Source organism: Taudactylus pleione, unplaced genomic scaffold (genome assembly GCF_031769625.1).
Source record: "Taudactylus pleione unplaced genomic scaffold, aTauple2 ptg000013l, whole genome shotgun sequence".
NCBI lineage: Eukaryota > Metazoa > Chordata > Amphibia > Anura > Myobatrachidae > Taudactylus > Taudactylus pleione.
This window is the reverse complement of record NW_028284416.1, coordinates 2,955,094-2,973,077: the sequence shown is the minus strand read 5'-3', so window position 1 is coordinate 2,973,077 and position 17,984 is coordinate 2,955,094. Positions and strand designations below refer to the sequence as shown.

Genomic DNA, 17,984 nt, shown 5'->3' with positions numbered 1-17,984 from the left:
CCTCTAAAGCCTCGGAAGATGCTCCTATTTCATGCAACCTCCCATTGCATAGTGTTTTCTCCCTTCCGCACCCTAGCGGCTGTCCTTGCAGCCTTCAGTCATATCTACACTTTAGAGCTTTCCTGGCATGTGGGTGCATAGTTCCAACATTGAGATAAGTTACTCTATTCTCCTAGAATCTGTTAGGAAAGTAAATCTATGGGCCATTGCACATCTTTACAGTAAAGTGTGACAGTCACTATATTCCACGCAGTTGGTCTAGTTTTTCCTGTTCAGTATCTGATATTTTCATTACACTGACGGATACCTATGTGGTTGACCTAGTTCTCTAGCTTCCCTATATTGGTAACTCTCCTTGGGGGGCTGTTGCATCCGTCCTCTGTTCGGGCCAGCAGTTGGTACTGACTACTCGCTTCCATCATGTTGGAAGTGGTCTGTTGTCTGGGGTTTGTTGCTGTGGGTCTCTTTTCAGCTGCAGGGTTTTAGTTGCTGTTTTATCCCTCTGTTTCCAGAATGGGTTGTGCTGCTTTCTGACACCCTGAAAGAAATTGTAGTCTCAATCCTTTCGGAGCTGCCTCTTCCTCATGCCCAGTAAGTTCTCAACTCGTTTAAAACTTCTATGGTCTAACCCTTCTGCTGGTTGACAGCCTTGTAATAGTTGGACCTCATGAATGGTTCATCGCGACTGTTCAGTCTTGGCTTTTGCCTCCCTGTATACTCTTTGTTCGGAGTCTGTGGACAGGATCAGCTCTGTATCTGTAGATTGCTTTCGTTATACATACATACATACACACACACACACATATATATATATATCTATATATCTATCCAGCAGTGCTGGGATTCTGCTGTCTGCGACTGTTGCAGCTTCCTGTTTTAAGCTCTGGTACGGTTTTCTCGAGATTTGTCCTCGTGTTACTGCCCTTCTATGGATTCTGGTTGGGGCTGTCTGCTACCAACAGTCTGGCTTAGTGTTTTCAGCTGAGCTTACGGTGTTTTGTTGATTCTCATCTGCGGGTGTTCTCTCTCTAGCCATTTTATTCCATTCGACTTGCGCTGTATGTTGTGGAATTTCTGTGGCTGTTCATCAAGGAGTTCTGATTGTCTTCTGTGCTCTACGACACTTGTTCCTCAGCTCTTGCCTTTACATTGGGCCTACGGTTCTTGGCAGTCCCTGTTTCGGTTTTGCAGCGGGATCGGCAAGTTCTCCGCGCTTCCCACCCGGGAGGTTGGCTTTGGGACGTCCCCACTGTCTTGAACTCCAGTGTCCCCTAGTGGATGAAGGAGAAAATAGGATTTTGGTACTTACCGATAAATCCCTTTCTCCGATTCCACAGGGGACACTGGACGCCCGCCCAGCACTGCGTACCTGCCGTTTTTTCTTTGGTTCCTTATATGGTTGTGTGACTGCATGTGTTCCCTGCAGTGGGTTCCTCTGTGCTCCTTCAGTCGGTCTTGTTCCGTTCTGTGGTCGTCTCCTCCTCTTTTTCCTGTTGTCCTCCGTCTCCTCTCGGGCTCCGTTCTTAAACTGGGGCTGATGGGGCATAGAGGGGGAGGAGCCAGTCACACTTCTAAATTATTTAAAGTGCCAGGCTCTACTCTACCACCGTCTATACCCCACTGTCTTGAACTCCAGTGTCCCCTGTGGAATCGGAGAAAGGGATTTATCGGTAAGTACCAAAATCCTATTTTTTGAATGAACTGAACGGGTGTGACTTTGCAGAAGCAAGACAGCACAGTTTAGTCCTCTGCAACATGTCCGTATCCTGAGCCCATTGTTCCTATGTGATTGCAGTGGAATAAAAGTTGTGCGTTCTGTATTCACAGGGCACCGATCGCTGCGATTGTCAGGGCTGCTGTGCGACGGAGGACTGCACGGCCTGTTCTGTGTGTCTACTGAGGCAGCAGAACCCCAGCAGCGAGGTCCAAGAGAAGTGTCTGAAGCGCAGGTGTCTAAATAAGGTGACCAATAACGTAGATCTACCAGCCGAGCGGCGCTGCAGAAAGCCTTGCTCTCACTGCACGCTCACTGCTGTTGTTTTGTGTGTGTCCAGAAGCCGAAGATCCAGTTGATGGAGAAAAAAGTCTTTAAAAAGAAGGGGAACATAGTAAGTGTGGTTTGGGACCTCTGGAAGGGTTTGATGGCAGCAGTGCAGACACAAAGGGCGGTTTCATTAATTGTCCTGGTTCTCGTCCTCCCTACAGAAATGGAAACCATTGTCGGAGCGAGATTCCGCCTCGTTTACATCCAAACACAAGGTGTGTAAGACGCTCGGTTGCTGTGTCTGTATGAGTGCTCGATGGGAGATGATGCGTTCCCTACACTGTGACTGCACCATTCACTCCCAGCCTGTGTCCTGCTCTAATCCGCACATGTGCCTGCATGTCTGGTTACCCACTGCCACACTCCAGGTCTGCATGCTTGTGACTGCCTATCCTCCCAGCCTGTGCTTACAGCTCTTCTGTCCCCCTCTGTAAACTGAGCTAGCTTGTGGCATTTAAATGGAAAGCTAATCCCCCTGTTCCCTGTCCCCGACATAAGGCGTGGTTGTCTGTTCCCCTCATTCACAAGCCTGTGTGTGTCTCCTGCACCCCCCCACCTGCACATGAGGCCATGTCACCTGTGTGAATCCCCTTCTCACCTGCACATGAGACCATCTCACCTGTGTGAATCCCCTTCTCACCTGCACATGAGGCCATCTCACCTGTGTGAATCCCCTTCTCATCTGCACGAGACCATCTCACCTGTGTGAATCCCCTTCTCACCTGCACATGAGACCATCTCACCTTGTGTGAACCCCCTTCTCACCTGCACATGAGGCCATCTCACCATTGTGAACCCCCTTCTCACCTGCACATGAGGCCGTCTCACCTGTGTGAACCCCCTTCTCACCTGCACATGAGGCCGTCTCACCTGTGTGAACCCCCTTCTCACCTGCACATGAGGCCGTCTCACCTGTTTGAATCCCCTTCTCACCTGCACGAGGCCATCTCACCTGTGTGAACCCCCTTCTCACCTGCACATGAGGCCATCTCACCTGTGTGAATCCCCTTCTCACCTGCACATGAGGCCGTCTCACCTGTGTGAATCCCCTTCTCACCTGCACATGAGGCCATCTCACCTGTGTGAACCCCCCTCACCTGCACATGAGGCCATCTCACCTGTATGAATCCCCTTCTCACCTGCACATGAGGCCATCTTACCTGTGTGAACCCATCTCACCTGTGTGAATCCCATTCTCACCTGCACATGAGACCATCTCACCTGTGTGAATCCCCTTCTCACCTGCACATGAGGCCATCTCACCTGTGTGAATCCCCTTCTCACCTGCACATGAGGCCATCTCACCTTGTGTGAACCCCCTTCTCACCTGCACATGAGGCCATCTCACCTTGTGTGAACCCCCTTCTCACCTGCACATGAGGCCATCTCACCTGTGTGAATCCCCTTCTCACCTGCACATGAGGCCATCTCACCTGTGTGAACCCCCTTCTCACCTGCACATGAAGCCATCTCACCTGTGTGAATCCCCTTCTCACCTGCACATGAGGCCGTCTCACCTGTGTGAATCCCCTTCTCACCTGCACATGAGGCCATCTCACCTGTGTGAATGCCCTTCTCACCTGCACATGAGGCCATCTCACCTGTGTGAATGCCCTTCTCACCTGCACATGAGGCCATCTCACCTGCACATGAGGCCATCTCACCTGTGTGAACCCCCTTCTCACCTGCACATGAGGCCATCTCACCATTGTGAACCCCCTTCTCACCTGCACATGAGGCCGTCTCACCTGTGTGAACCCCCTTCTCACCTGCACATGAGGCCGTCTCACCTGTGTGAACCCCCTTCTCACCTGCACATGAGGCCGTCTCACCTGTGTGAACCCCCTTCTCACCTGCACATGAGGCCGTCTCACCTGTGTGAATCCCCTTCTCACCTGCACATGAGGCCATCTCACCTGTGTGAATCCCCTTCTCACCTGCACATGAGGCCATCTCACCTGTGTGAACCCCCTTCTCACCTGCACATGAGGCCATCTCACCAGTGTGAAACCCCTTCTCACCTGCACATGAGGCCATCTCACCTGTGTGAACCCTCTTCTCACCTGCACATGAGGCCACCTCACCTGTGTGAACCCCCTTCTCACCTGCACATGAGGCCGTCTCACCTGTGTGAATCCCCTTCTCACCTGCACATGAGACCATCTCACCTGTATGAATCCCCTTCTCACCTGCACACGAGGCCATCTCACCTGTGTGAACCCCCCTCACCTGCACATGAGGCCATCTCACCTGTGTGAACCCCCCTCACCTGCACATGAGACCATCTCACCTGTGTGAATCTGTGGTTCCTCTAGTGTGTGATGCTTATTTCTGATTTATCTTTACCCCCTCCCAGAAAAAAGCCTATTTTAACAAAGTGAAGCAGATAGTTGAGAAAAAGAGAACGCAGGTTAGTAACTTGTGAAGGCCCACATTTTCTCTAACCTTTGGGGCAGGGGTTGGTGATATTTTAGCTCTTTTGCTCCCGCTGCTTATGTTGTGGTGCAATACTCAGGTTTATTTGCATCAGTTCATCTTTCAGACATGTCCTGTGCATCCTTCTCCTGCTCCCGTCTGCAGAGCTTCATTGCTCATTTCCTCTCATCTTGCTTGCAAGCATCTTCATGCAACCTTTCCTCCTCCTATCCTGCATGGATTCTCCACCTAGCCCACCCTCCTCCCTTTTGCATCCGCTCTATCTTGCAGAGATTACTAATGTATCCGCTGCTCCAGCTTGCAGAGCTTATCCCATCCATAACCTCCCCCCAGCCCAGGCCTCTCTTTTCTCCAGCACACAGTTTAGCATCATATTATGACTGGTGGAGGTAGTGCTCCTCATCTCTCTCCCTTGTCCCTCCCCCCTATATTCCACAGCGACTGGCAGGCCGCCGCAAGAACCGGAAATGTGGCGAGTGCGAGGCCTGCCTACAGAAGTTGGACTGTGGCGAGTGTGACTTCTGCCAGGACAAACCCAAATTCGGTGGCCGTAACCTAAAACGGCAGAAGTGCCGGTGGCGCCAGTGCCTACGTTTTGCCGTGGTGGGTTCTAGGGCTTAATAATCTGGTCTGAACTGGGAGAGCTATAATTAAGGACCTCTCCGACTCTAATCTTCTTTTGCTCTTGTCTACACTAAGCTGTCTCTTGTGCAGTACTGGCTTCTGCGTGACACTCCCATCCCGGATGTCAAAAGACCTTTGTGCCTAGATAGAAGCCCAGTACCTGAACCAAATATTTGCGTTGCATTCAAGGTTTAGGCCAAAATTGTCCCCTAAAGGTCTGCGAATCCTCATGTATGTCTGGTATTTCCAGAGTAGCATCATTAGGTTTTTGTGTTTTTTTAAATTTTTTTTAAATTTTAATACTCCAACCTATAAATGCCTTGGCGGTGCCCAGCATTCTTAGGCATGAAAAGAAGCCATTTGTGATTGCCACTCATAAAGTCGCTGAGAAGTGCTCCTTATTTAAGGAGGAAAAGAGATTTCTCTGTTTCAAATTATAACCTGCCGACTAACGGTGCTTAAATCCCCCAACGGACCTCCTACATGGCCGACCCCCCTCCCATTCCATGCTGTTTGCTTTGGTTTCTTTTGCTAGATGGTAGTATGGAGCTTCCTCTCTGAATAACAAGTCCTGTTTAGCTTGTGTTTTGATTACTTCTCTCATGGTATGTTTCTTAGGAGAAGAACATCCCATTGTACCTAAAGTCCACCAATCACCCAGTGCTGCTGGAGCGCATAAAGAAAGAGGCCGCTGAGAGCATGGAAGCACTGGTCAGTCTCCCAGCCTTGGGGTCTTGTTTACAACGATTACTGCGAAGCGTTGAAGATAATGGTCACAAGAAATAGCTGTTGGCATTTTCGTCACATGGGTTTCTCTCTATCTCCCTCTAGAGGCAAGATGAGGAAATGCAGTCACACTACACGCTACCAGTCATTAAACTGGAACGGCTGGAGCAGTTAAATGGCGGATATGGGTCTTCAGATGTAAGACTTTTTTGCCCACACTCCGTTACAAATAAATTATATTATATACATACATACATACATACTATAAGCTTAAATGACAATATTGGCTTTCAAATTAAACTTTATTACCAGTGTTCTGAAATAACATTTCCCCCTATTCATCCCGGAGAGAGACGCTGCATGTGTTAAACAGTATACATGGCCAGTGCTTATTGGTTTACATTTATCCTTTATTTACAGGAAACACACAGTAATTGGGCTGTAGGAAGCATGGATCCCAAAGAGATGAAACAGGAGATCATTGAATGTAAAATTGACGACGACGGACAAGACCGCCCTCTGGTATGTAGCAGCCTCCTTGTGAGGTCTATTACACATCCCGCAGTGTCCTCGCCGATCCCCCACCACTGATTATCCCCCCCACTCTTCTCGCCACCGCTGCAGGATCTCCATTGCGCAGTGAAGACTGACGAGTTTATCACAGAGAATGACGATGTGGAGGAGGCTGATGAGAGCACGCCAGTGGTGAGAGAGCGGACATTGTGTCTCTGGTTGCATTTGCGCTGGCTGTGCTTGGATACTGAAATTCTCATCAGACGACCAGCAAGGCCTCAACGATGTTTCGTATATAGATGCAGTGCTGGATTTCTTCTAGTAGCTGAACCAAAATGGTCGCCCTGCGTTGCCTCTGCAATGTATACTATATATTATTTTATTTTCCGGGTCCAATGGACCACACAGTCCTTCCTACTGACCTCCTTACAGGCACATAGAGGACCTGATTCTGAGTTGCGCTCAGGGCCGGTTTTCATGGAGTTGAGCGACTTATGTTATGTGCGTCTAAGCTGCTTAAAGGTCGCATGGTGCATGCGCCCCACAGTGTTGTACGCACGTGTGCATAGACGTACAGAAAACGCGCTGGGAGGTGATGCACGATAATGGTCTCTCTTATGGGAGTGTCGTGGGTGCGTCGCTGAACTGGTTTTGAACTGAACGCTTTCACATTGGAGGCCGTACTCTGACGGAGAGTCTGCGCCCAGTATGGGGTTGGTGCAACCATTGGTGGCTTTGAAAGTCGCCCTAAGTGGTATTTCAAAGTGGACTTCTCAGTCCTTGCACAGATGTACGCCCAGGACTGGCGGGATACATTCAGTATCCCGGCAAAGGGGATGCCGGCGGACAGAATGCTGATGCTGGAATCCTGACATTTGTCGGAATCCTGGCGCCAGCTTTCCGACCACCGCCATCCCGAAGGTAAGTAGCGGGGTTAGGCACTACGGGTAGGGTTAGACACCAAGGGGGGAGGTTTAGGTTGCGGGGAGGGGGAGGTCAGGTTTCGGCACTAAGGGAGAGGGGTAGGGAGAGGGGACGGGTAAGGATACCAACCGACAGGTGTCAAACCTGTCAGTTTGCCGGCATCTGGTTTCTGACTGCTGGGATCCCGTGCGCCGGCATTGCGTACCCAACCCGTGACTGGCTTTATAGCAGCATTAGCATAAAATCACAGAAGCAAAAGAGACGCACACGAGCGCTGCAGCGTCCGACAGAGTTCTGTTGGACCATATATTATGCCGTGTCTCTGCTAAGCCCCTCCCCCACTCCAGTCATCTTATATCCTTCACATTAACTTCATGCTCTTCCCCATGTCATCGGTGCCCTGCCCATCACCTATTGCTGTCCGGTGATTGGCTGAGACGCCTGCCTGTCACGTCAGATCAAGTCAAGTAATGGCAGCTGGTGGAGACCTGCAGAGGCTGGCTGTGACTGCTAGAGGGTCATGGCAGCTGGTGGAGACCTGCAGAGGTGGCTGTGACTGCTAGAGAGTAATGGCAGCTGGTGGAGACCTGCAGAGGCTGGCTGTGACTGCTAGAGAGTAATGGCAGCTGGTGGAGACCTGCAGAGGTGGCTGTGACTGCTAGAGAGTAATGGCAGCTGGTGGAGACCTGCAGAGGCTGGCTGTGACTGCTAGAGAGTGATGGCAGCTGGTGGAGACCTGCAGAGGTGGCTGTGACTGCTAGAGAGTGATGGCAGCTGGTGGAGACCTGCAGAGGTGGCTGTGACTGCTAGAGAGTAATGGCAGCTGGTGGAGACCTGCAGAGGCTGGCTGTGACTGCTAGAGAGTAATGGCAGCTGGTGGAGGCCTGCAGAGGTGGCTGTGACTGCTAGAGAGTAATGGCAGCTGGTGGAGACCTGCAGAGGTGGCTGTGACTGCTAGAGAGCAATGGCAGCTGGTGGAGACCTGCAGAGGTGGCTGTGACTGCTAGAGAGTGATGGCAGCTGGTGGAGACCTGCAGAGGTGGCCGTGACTGCTAGAGAGTAATGGCAGCTGGTGGAGACCTGCAGAGGTGGCTGTGACTGCTAGAGAGTAATGGCAGCTGGTGGAGACCTGCAGAGGTGGCTGTGACTGCTAGAGAGTAATGGCAGCTGGTGGAGACCTGCAGAGGTGGCTGTGACTGCTAGAGAGTAATGGCAGCTGGTGGAGACCTGCAGAGGTGGCTGTGACTGCTAGAGAGTAATGGCAGCTGGTGGAGACCTGCAGAGGTGGCTGTGACTGCTAGAGAGTAATGGCAGCTGGTGGAGACCTGCAGAGGTGGCTGTGACTGCTAGAGAGTAATGGCAGCTGATGGAGACCTGCAGAGGTGGCTGTGACTGCTAGAGAGTAATGGCAGCTGGTGGAGACCTGCAGAGGTGGCTGTGACTGCTAGAGAGTAATGGCAGCTGGTGGAGACCTGTAGAGGCTGGCTGTGACTGCTAGAGAGTAATGGCAGCTGGTGGAGACCTGCAGAGGTGGCTGTGGGAAGCTGGGCTGCAGCACTCGTATATATTATTACATAGGGGCTACATGCGCTGCGCACATTAGTTCGGGCTGCACGTAAACGTGATGACATATAAAAATCAGCGTCCAGTTTTGTAACAGTAGATATAAAGTGAGAGCGGTCAATCCCATTAGGTGCAATTTCCTTTGCAGTCCAGTTCCAAACTTGCATCGCTTTTTCAGAGGAAATTTGAATATTTTTTTTGTGTGCGCCCCCTGTGCAGGTAGGGAAAATATTGGGACACAGTGCAAAACCTCTAGGGAGCCACTCCCCATGAATAATCACACACTTGGAGGGGTTTAACTAGCATAATTTGGCCAATAAAGAAATGTCAGTATTCACGTGAAATTCTCTAAAAAGCTCAATAAAGGGTTAAATGATGTGGGACACGTATGTGTAAATGATGGGCGACAGTTTATGTGGAGGTGTAGATGACATGGGACAGGCATATGAAGGTGTAAATCACGTGGGACAGGTATGTGGAGGTGTACATGATGCTGTGTGAATCTCCTTCTCACCTGCACATGAGGCCATCTCACCTGTGTGAATCCCCTTCACCTGCACATAAAACCATCTCACCTGTGAATCTCCTTCTCACCTGCACATGAGACCATCTCACCTGTGTGAACCCCCTTCTCACCTGCACATGAGGCCTTCTCACCTGTGTAAATCCCCTGCTCACCTGCACATGAGGCCATCTCACCTGTGTGAATCCCCTTCTGACCTGCACATGAGGCCATCTCACCTGTGTGAATCCCCTTCTCACCTGCACATGAGACCATCTCACGTGTGTGAATCCCCTTCTCACCTGCACATGAGGCCATCTCACCTGTGTGAATCCCCTTCTCACCTGCACATGAGACCATCTCACCTGTGTGAATCCCCTTCTCACCTGCACATGAGACCATCTCACCTGTGTGAATCCCCCTCACCTGCACGAGACCATCTCACCTGTGTGAACCCCCTTCTCACCTGCACATGAGGCCATCTCACCTGTGTGAATCCCCCTCACCTGGAGATGAGACCATCTCACCTGTGTGAACCCTCTTCTCACCTGCAGACAAGGCCATCTCACCTGTGTGAATCCCCCTCACCTGCACACGAGGCCATCTCACCTGTGTGAACCCCCTTCTCACCTGCACATGAGACCATCTCACCTGTGTCAACCCCCCTCGCCTGCACATGAGACCATCTCACTTGTATGAATCTGTGGTTCCTCTCTTGTGTGTGATGCTTACTTCCGATTTATCTTTACCCCCTCCCAGAAAAAAACCTATTTTAACAAAGTGAAGCAGATAGTTGAGAAAAAGAGAACGCAGGTTAGTAACTTGTGAAGGCCACATTTCCTCTATCCTTTGGGGCAGGGGTTGGTGATATTTTAGCTCTTTTGCTCCCGCTGCTTATATTGTAATGCAATGCAATGTTTATTTGCATCAGTTCATCTTTCAGACATGTCCTGTGCATCCTTCTCCTGCTCCCGTCTGCAGAGCTTCATTGCTCATTTCCTCTCATCTTGCTTGCAAGCATCTTCATGCAACCTTTCCTCCTCCTATCCTGCATGGATTCTCCACCTAGCCCACCCTCCTCCCTTTTGCATCCGCTCTATCTTGCAGAGATTACTAATGTATCCGCTGTTCCAGCTTGCAGAGCTTATCCCGTCCATAACCTCCCCCCAGCCCAGGCCTCTCTTTTCTCCAGCACACAGTTTAGCATCATATTATGACTGGTGGAGGTAGTTCTCCTCATCTCTCTCCCTTGTCCCTCCCCCCTATATTCCACAGCGACTGGCAGGCCGCCGCAAGAACCGGAAATGTGGCGAGTGCGAGGCCTGCCTACAGAAGTTGGACTGTGGCGAGTGTGACTTCTGCCAGGACAAACCCAAATTCGGTGGCCGTAACCTAAAACGGCAGAAGTGCCGATGGCGCCAGTGCCTACCTTTTTGCCCTGGTGGGTTCTAGGGTTTAATAATCTGGTCTGAACTAGGAGAGCTATAATTAAGGACCTATCAGACTCTAATCTTCTTTTGCTCTTGTCTACACTAAGCTGTCTCTTGTACAGTACTGGCTTCAGCGTAACACTCCCATCCCGGATGTCAAAAGACCTTTGTGCCTAGATAGAAGCCCAGTACCTGAACCAAATATTTGCGTTGCATTCAAGGGAGTGTCGTGGGTGCGTCGCTGAACTGTTTTTGAACGCTTAACGCTTTCACATTGGAGGCCGTACTCTGACGGAGAGTCTGCGCCCAGTATGGGGTTGGTGCAACAATTGCTGGCATTGAAAGACGCCCTAAGCGGTATTTCAAAGTGGACTTCTCAGTCCTTGCACATTCAGGCACAGATAAACGCCCGGGACTGACTGGACACATTCAGTATCCCGGCAAAGGGGATGCCGGCGGACAGAATGCTGACACTTGTCGGAATCCCGGCGCCAGCATTCCGACCGCCGGCATCCCGAAGGTAAGTAGCGGGGTTAGGGGTTAGGCACTAGGGATAGGGTTAGACAGCAAGGTGGAGGTTTAGGTTGCGGGGAAGGGGTAGGGAGAGGGGAAGGTTTGGGATATCAACTGACAGGTGTCACATCAGTCGGGTTGCCGGCATCGGGTTTCTGACTGCTGGGATGCCGAGCACCGGCAATCGCGTACCCAACCCGTGACTGGCTTTTATAGCAGCATTAGCATAAAGTCACAGAAGCAGAAGAGAAGCACACGAGCGCTGCAGCCTCCGCCAGAGTCAGCGCCAGAGATCTGTTGGACCATATATTATTCCGTGTCTCTGCTAAGCCCCTCCCCCACTCCAGTAATCTTGTTTCCTTCACATAAACCTCATGCTCTTCCCCATGTCATCGGTGCCCTGCCCACCTATTGCTGTCCGGTGATTGGCTGAGATGCCTGCCTGTCACATCAGATCGCCACTACTACCCCCCCCCACCCACTCAGCCACTGGCGTTCCCAGAGGCTGGCTGTGACTGCTAGAGAGTAATGGCAGCTGGTGGAGACCTGCAGAGGTGGCTGTGACTGCTAGAGAGTAATGGCAGCTGGTGGAGACCTGCAGAGGTGGCTGTGACTGCTAGAGACTAATGGCAGCTGGTGGAGACCTGCAGAGGCTGGCTGTGACTGCTAGAGAATAATGGCAGCTGGTGGAGACCTGCAGAGGTGGCTGTGACTGCTAGAGACTAATGGCAGCTGGTGGAGACCTGCAGAGGTGGCTGTGACTGCTAGAGAGTAATGGCAGCTGATGGAGACCTGCAGAGGTGGCTGTGACTGCTAGAGAGTAATGGCAGCTGGTGGAGACCTGCAGAGGCTGGCTGTGACTGCTAGAGAGTAATGGCAGCTGGTGGAAACCTGCAGAGGTGGCTGTGACTGCTAGAGAGTAATGGCAGCTGGTGGAGACCTGCACAGATGGCTGTGACTGCTAGAGAGTAATGGCAGCTGGTGGAGACCTGCAGAGGCTGGCTGAGACTGCTAGAGAATAATGGCAGCTGGTGGAGACCTGCAGAGGTGGCTGTGACTGCTAGAGAATAATGGCAGCTGGTGGAGACCTGCAGAGGTGGCTGTGACTGCTAGAGAGTAATGGCAGCTGGTGGAGACCTGCAGAGGCTGGCTGTGACTGCTAGAGAGTAATGGCAGCTGGTGGAGACCTGCAGAGGTGGCTGTGACTGCTAGAGAATAATGGCAGCTGGTGGAGACCTGCAGAGGTGGCTGTGACTGCTAGAGAGTAATAGCAGCTGGTGGAGACCTGCAGAGGTGGCTGTGACTGCTAGAGAGTGATGGCAGCTGGTGGAGACCTGCAGAGGTGGCTGTGACTGCTAGAGAGTGATGCCAGCTGGTGGAGACCTGCAGAGGTGGCTGTGACTGCTAGAGAGTAATGGCAGCTGGTGGAGACCTGCAGAGGCTGGCTGTGACTGCTAGAGAGTAATGGCAGCTGGTGGAGACCTGCAGAGGCTGGCTGTGACTGCTAGAGAGTAATGGCAGCTGGTGGAGACCTGCAGAGGTGGCTGTGACTGCTAGAGAGTAATGGCAGCTGGTGGAGACCTGCAGAGGTGGCTGTGACTGCTAGAGAGTAATGGCAGCTGGTGGAGACCTGCAGAGGCTGGCTGTGACTGCTAGAGAGTAATGGCAGCTGGTGGAGACCTGCAGAGGTGGCTGTGACTGCTAGAGAGTAATGGCAGCTGGTGGAGACCTGCAGAGGTGGCTGTGACTGCTAGAGAGTGATGGCAGCTGGTGGAGACCTGCAGAGGCTGGCTGTGACTGCTAGAGAGTAATGGCAGCTGGTGGAGACCTGCAGAGGCTGGCTGTGACTGCTAGAGAGTAATGGCAGCTGGTGGAGACCTGCAGAGGTGGCTGTGACTGCTAGAGAGTAATGTCAGCTGGTAGAGACCTGCAGAGGTGGCTGTGACTGCGAGAGAGTGATGGCAGCTGGTGGAGACCTGCAGAGGTGGCTGTGACTGCTAGAGAGTAATGGCAGCTGGTGGAGACCTGCAGAGGTGGCTGTGACTGCTAGAGAGTAATGGCAGCTGGTGGAGACCTGCAGAGGTGGCTGTGACTGCTAGAGAGTAATGGTAGCTGGTGGAGACCTGCAGAGGTGGCTGTGACTGCTAGAGAGTAATGGCAGCTGGTGGAGACCTGCAGAGGTGGCTGTGACTGCTAGAGAGTAATGGCAGCTGGTGGAGACCTGCAGAGGTGGCTGTGGGAAGCTGGGCTGCAGCACTCGTATATATTATTACATAGGGGCTACATGCGCTGCGCACATTAGTTCGGGCTGCACGTAAACGTGATGACATAAAAATCAGGGTCCAGTTTTGTAACAGTAGATATAAAGTGAGAGCGGTCAATCCCATTAGGTGCAATTTCCTTTGCAGTCCAGTTCCAAACTTGCATCGCTTTTTAAGAGGAAATTTGAATATTTTTTGTGTGCGCACCCTGTGCAGATAGGGAAAATATTGGGACACAGGACCTGATTCAGACCCGCTCGCAAGCGGGTCGATGGTGGCCCAGTGCGCATGCCCTGGAGCGAGCGCAAAAAGCACTCGCTCTGTGGCTCACTACAAAAGGGGCGGCTGTCGATGTTGATCGACCGCTCGCCCCGTTTTGTAGGCGTGGCCGGGGGGTTGCTTCACAAATGGAGGCGTTCCCAAGCGGCCCCATTGACATCACCAGTGATGTCAGTGAGAGAGCTTCCGGCTCTATTAGAGCCAGAAGCTCTCTAGGGCTTGCGGCCACGAGACCCTACCACAAGGGTCTCGTCGCAAACCATCGCGACCATCATCCTGGCCGCTCGCAATAGCTGTGGGTGGTCACCCACAGCTATGCGAGCGGCCAGGAGGCCGCAACTAAAAAAACCAGCGCCCGCCCTGATTCAGAGCGAGCGCTCGCTTTTTGCGAGCGCCTCTGAATCATGCCCACAGTGCATATCCTCTAGGGAGCCCCTCCCCATGAATAATCACACACTTGCAGGGGTTTAACTAGCATAATTTGGCCAATAAAGAACTGTCAGTTTTTAATTGAAATTCGCTAAAAAGCGCAATAAAGGGTTAAATGACGTGAGACATGTATGTTGAGGTGTAAATCCCGTTGGACAGGTATGTTGAGGTGTAAATCCCGTGGGACAGGTATGTAGGGGTGTAAATGATGTAGGACAGGTATGTGGAGGTGTAAATGACGTGGGACAGGTATGTGGAGGTGTAAATGACGTGGGACAGGCATGTGGAGGTGTAAATGACGTGGGACAGGCATGTGGAGGTGTAAATGACGTGGGACAGGCATGTGGAGGTGTAAATGACGTGGGACAGGCATGTGGAGGTGTAAATGACGTGGGACAGGCATGTGGAGGTGTAAATATTGTGGGGACAGGTATGTGGAGGTGTAAATGACGTGGGACAGGCATGTGGAGGTGTAAATGACGTGGGACAGGCATGTGGCGGTGTAAATGACGTGGGACAGGTTCTGTGGAGGTGTAAATGACGTAGGACAGGTTATGTGGAGGTGTAAATGACGTAGGACAGGTTATGTGGAGGTGTAAATGACGTAGGACAGGTTATGTGGAGGTGCTGGGAGATGGGAGAGAGGGTTTTTGAACTGCAAGATCGGAGCTAAGTGTATTTTTTCCGACTGTTTACTAACATGTATAAAAACACTGCAAAAGTCACTGTACATGCATGTTTTCCTGTACCCTAAAATTGCTTTAATTAGATGAAAATCACTTGCTGGCTATCATTTTTCAAACATTCTTAAATAGTACAAAAAATAGATATTTAACACCTTTTTAGAACATCCAGTACTTAACCTGTGGCCACTAACAGCTTTCTATATGTTCCTGCTATCTCAGTTGCCAACTTTTGGGGCTTGAGGATGGTTTCACCACTTTTTTCCTTGCTCTTCACCCAGTTTGCTTTTTGTGCAAAATTTGTGCAACCTTGCTGCAAATAGTGCGAATTGTCCTTTCTAATTGGATCTTGCGTTTCTCGGGAGCGTGCATTAGTGCGAAGTGTGCGTATGTTTCATGAAACAAACTCACCTAATTGGATTGAGCCCAAACTGAGCTACAGACCTGATCCCATGTTGTTGACTGTTGATCTTACTCTTATGTCTCTTCCTAGTGTTCACCCTAGGGGTGCTGGAACTAGAAAGGGGCACTCGTGTGCGCGCCTGAAACCGGGGCGTAGCCATGAGAAAAAGGGTGTGTCTTTAAGACATGCCCCCTTTTCATCACTCTTGGGAGCGTGCCCCCAAGCTCTCCTGTCACTGTGAATTAAGGCCCGGGGGGTGATCGCTTCACTGCAGTTTTTCCCGCCCGCGGGACACCGAGGTCCGCAGGTGGGGACAACACCCACCATGTTTTTTTTAGCGGGTGGGTTAAGGGCGCATTCTGCCCTTTTGAAATCGGGCAGGGTGCGTCACCTGGCTAAAACAAACTGTCGGGAACGCTATCTTCCTAATTTTAGGGGCTGTCACAAGGGCGCCCTCAATGATAGTGATTTACCTGCTTGCATACAGAGCTTTGATCATACTAGTGTGACCATGGAGTAGCCTTCCCTCCTCACTCAATGTGTCACCACCAGAGTGATTGACTGCTTTTGAATCCTAGACCTTTTTTTAGTACATGAAGGAGCTTGCGTCCGTGGTACCCGTGACACCTTGATTCCAGGATTTAAAGGGAAAGTCCAGCTCAAGTCTCCTGACGAATTGTCGGTCTCATTTCTGTGCATAGGAAACGATTGTATCCACTCAGCTGATCTGTTGTTGTGTCTCTCGGGCTATGAAAATAATTGTCTCCCAACAGTGAAGGATTTATTCTGTAAAAATTTAACTTTTTAAGACCTGTCTTTTTTAAAAAAAAACCTGGTAACTGCTTCTTGTACCAGAGTCATGTTGGTGGTCCCTTTCCCTGGTCAGTCATGACCTCTGTTTTTATTTTTTTTTCTTGTTCCTTTGCAGATCATGGAGATTTTCAGCCTGGGGTCCTACCACGCAGTAAACCGCCTAGACCGCGTTCTGCAAGAATTCATGGCGGAGTTGCACGAGATCCCGCTGCCAGCTCATTGGGAAGTATTGTCTGACGCTGGCCCTAACTTACAGTTAGTCCAGAGGTCCAGCCACTCCACCATGGCGGAGACCATCATTCACATTCAGCCGCGACTGCAGTTTTATATTGTGGTGAGAGAATACACTGTCCCTTCCTTCCACGAACTTTACAACAAACACCCAAGTCGGCTCACCACCGTGGACGAAGTCGTGGAGCTAATCTGCGACCTGGAGGCGTATCAGCCTTGCGCGAGTCTTCCAAAAAAAGGGCCGCGTTCTCCAAACTGTCGCGTCCTGGTGTATGAGGAGAGGTGCCCAGAATGTTGCATAAACCCCTGGCCGTCGGGCAGTGACCTCTGAAGGCGGGGAGAGGGGGGGTGAGCCAGCGCTCAGGGACATAGAGGACTAGCTCGTCAGACTTCAAGCAGTGAAGTGGTTGGATTACGCGCCTGGGATAAGGGAACATGGAACGTTGGAGGACCTTCATCTGTAAAGAACCTGTGTATTAAGTAGCAGTTTCTCAGCTTGTGGATCGTTACTTCTCCCTTTACCACCACAGAAGACTCCATTGTCATACCACGATGAAGTCTCTATGCATAGGTAGATGGTAATGGGTGAAATCCTAGTTGCCTAGTAGGTAGTTTGGGTTCCTGATGCTAAATGAAGAACAGAATTAGAGGAAAGCAGAATTGTTCTAGTGAACGGTCAGTAGGAACCTCCAACCAGACCTAGGAGATGATGCAATGTCCATCCCAGTTTCAGTAAAGTGGACCAAATAAAAGCCATGTCTCTCTTATGAGTGGTATGCAAAGGGTGTCATTTGCTGCAGGGGTAACCTAGCCAGTGTAAGGCGAGCTCATAGGGGAACGTGGACTTGTGCTAGGAGCCCTAGTGAAAGACATGTCCCTCAACTTCAGGTATTGTGAGCAGCACCTCAGAGGTGCGTGTATCAGGGGGGGGAGGGTGGGGGGGGGGATTTGGCGGGTGCGTTGCGCTGTACCGGCGATGTGAGCAGATAAGCGGTGTCAGGATAATATTCAAGATATAGTCTATTTGAACAGCTTTGGGTTACAGATGATAGATTGTAATTTTTTTTTTTTTCTACACTGGAATAAACCGAGGCTGTGCCGCAGGTATAACGTTTATTGAGATGTTCTGCAGAGCTCTCACCATGAATCCCGTTCAGGTTGTGGGTTTATTATTATTATTTTTTTTTTTTTGATTATTTTTCTTTTGTTTTATTACCGTTCTAGTGGTCACTGGACGCATGTAAAGGTCTATTTTAAACTAATGTATTACTCTAGTCTTCCGGTCGGCCTCTGCCCTGCACAGGGGTTGGACATCTTTCTCCTGCCTGCACGCAGAGTAGAAGCCGACCCCCTCTTCTCCCGATAGCTCTCATCAGAACGTTGCTGCTTTTTAAATAAAGAAGAATAATCTTTATATTTGTTATATTGTATAGAACTGTCTGTTTTATGCATCACACCGACCCTCAAGTTCTAGTGGACGCTGTATAGTAGATGTGAAAAAGGCTGTCAGCGGTGGCCCCCGGACCATCTGGATGGTGGTCCTTTTGACTATATTTTTTGGGGTTACAGAAAATATTCTTTGTTTTTTTTTTTCTTTAATTTCAGATTTT

At 50.8% G+C, this 17,984-nt stretch overlaps 1 protein-coding gene across 5 annotated transcripts in view; it reads left to right on the top strand.

Moving 5' to 3' along the window:
- LOC148542320 (methyl-CpG-binding domain protein 1-like) overlaps window positions 1-17,294 on the top strand; it is a 45,410-nt gene extending 28,116 nt beyond the window's left edge. For 2 of the 5 annotated variants that reach the window (XM_088470116.1, XM_088470082.1), the window contains exons 8-17: window positions 1,828-1,962; window positions 2,055-2,108; window positions 2,206-2,259; window positions 4,401-4,454; window positions 4,919-5,083; window positions 5,723-5,815; window positions 5,936-6,028; window positions 6,251-6,352; window positions 6,455-6,535; window positions 16,259-17,294. In XM_088470116.1, the coding sequence (XP_088326242.1) occupies window positions 1,828-1,962; window positions 2,055-2,108; window positions 2,206-2,259; window positions 4,401-4,454; window positions 4,919-5,083; window positions 5,723-5,815; window positions 5,936-6,028; window positions 6,251-6,352; window positions 6,455-6,535; window positions 16,259-16,705 (1,278 nt within the window). In that variant the 3' untranslated portion in view covers window positions 16,706-17,294. Of the gene's footprint in view, window positions 1-1,827; window positions 1,963-2,054; window positions 2,109-2,205; window positions 2,260-4,400; window positions 4,455-4,918; window positions 5,084-5,722; window positions 5,816-5,935; window positions 6,029-6,250; window positions 6,353-6,454; window positions 6,536-10,091; window positions 10,146-10,607; window positions 10,774-16,258 lie in introns of all 5 variants that reach the window. The other 3 variants (XM_088470097.1, XM_088470088.1, XM_088470107.1) reach the window with 3 other exon arrangements.
- The last annotated feature ends 690 nt before the right edge of the window (window positions 17,295-17,984 follow it).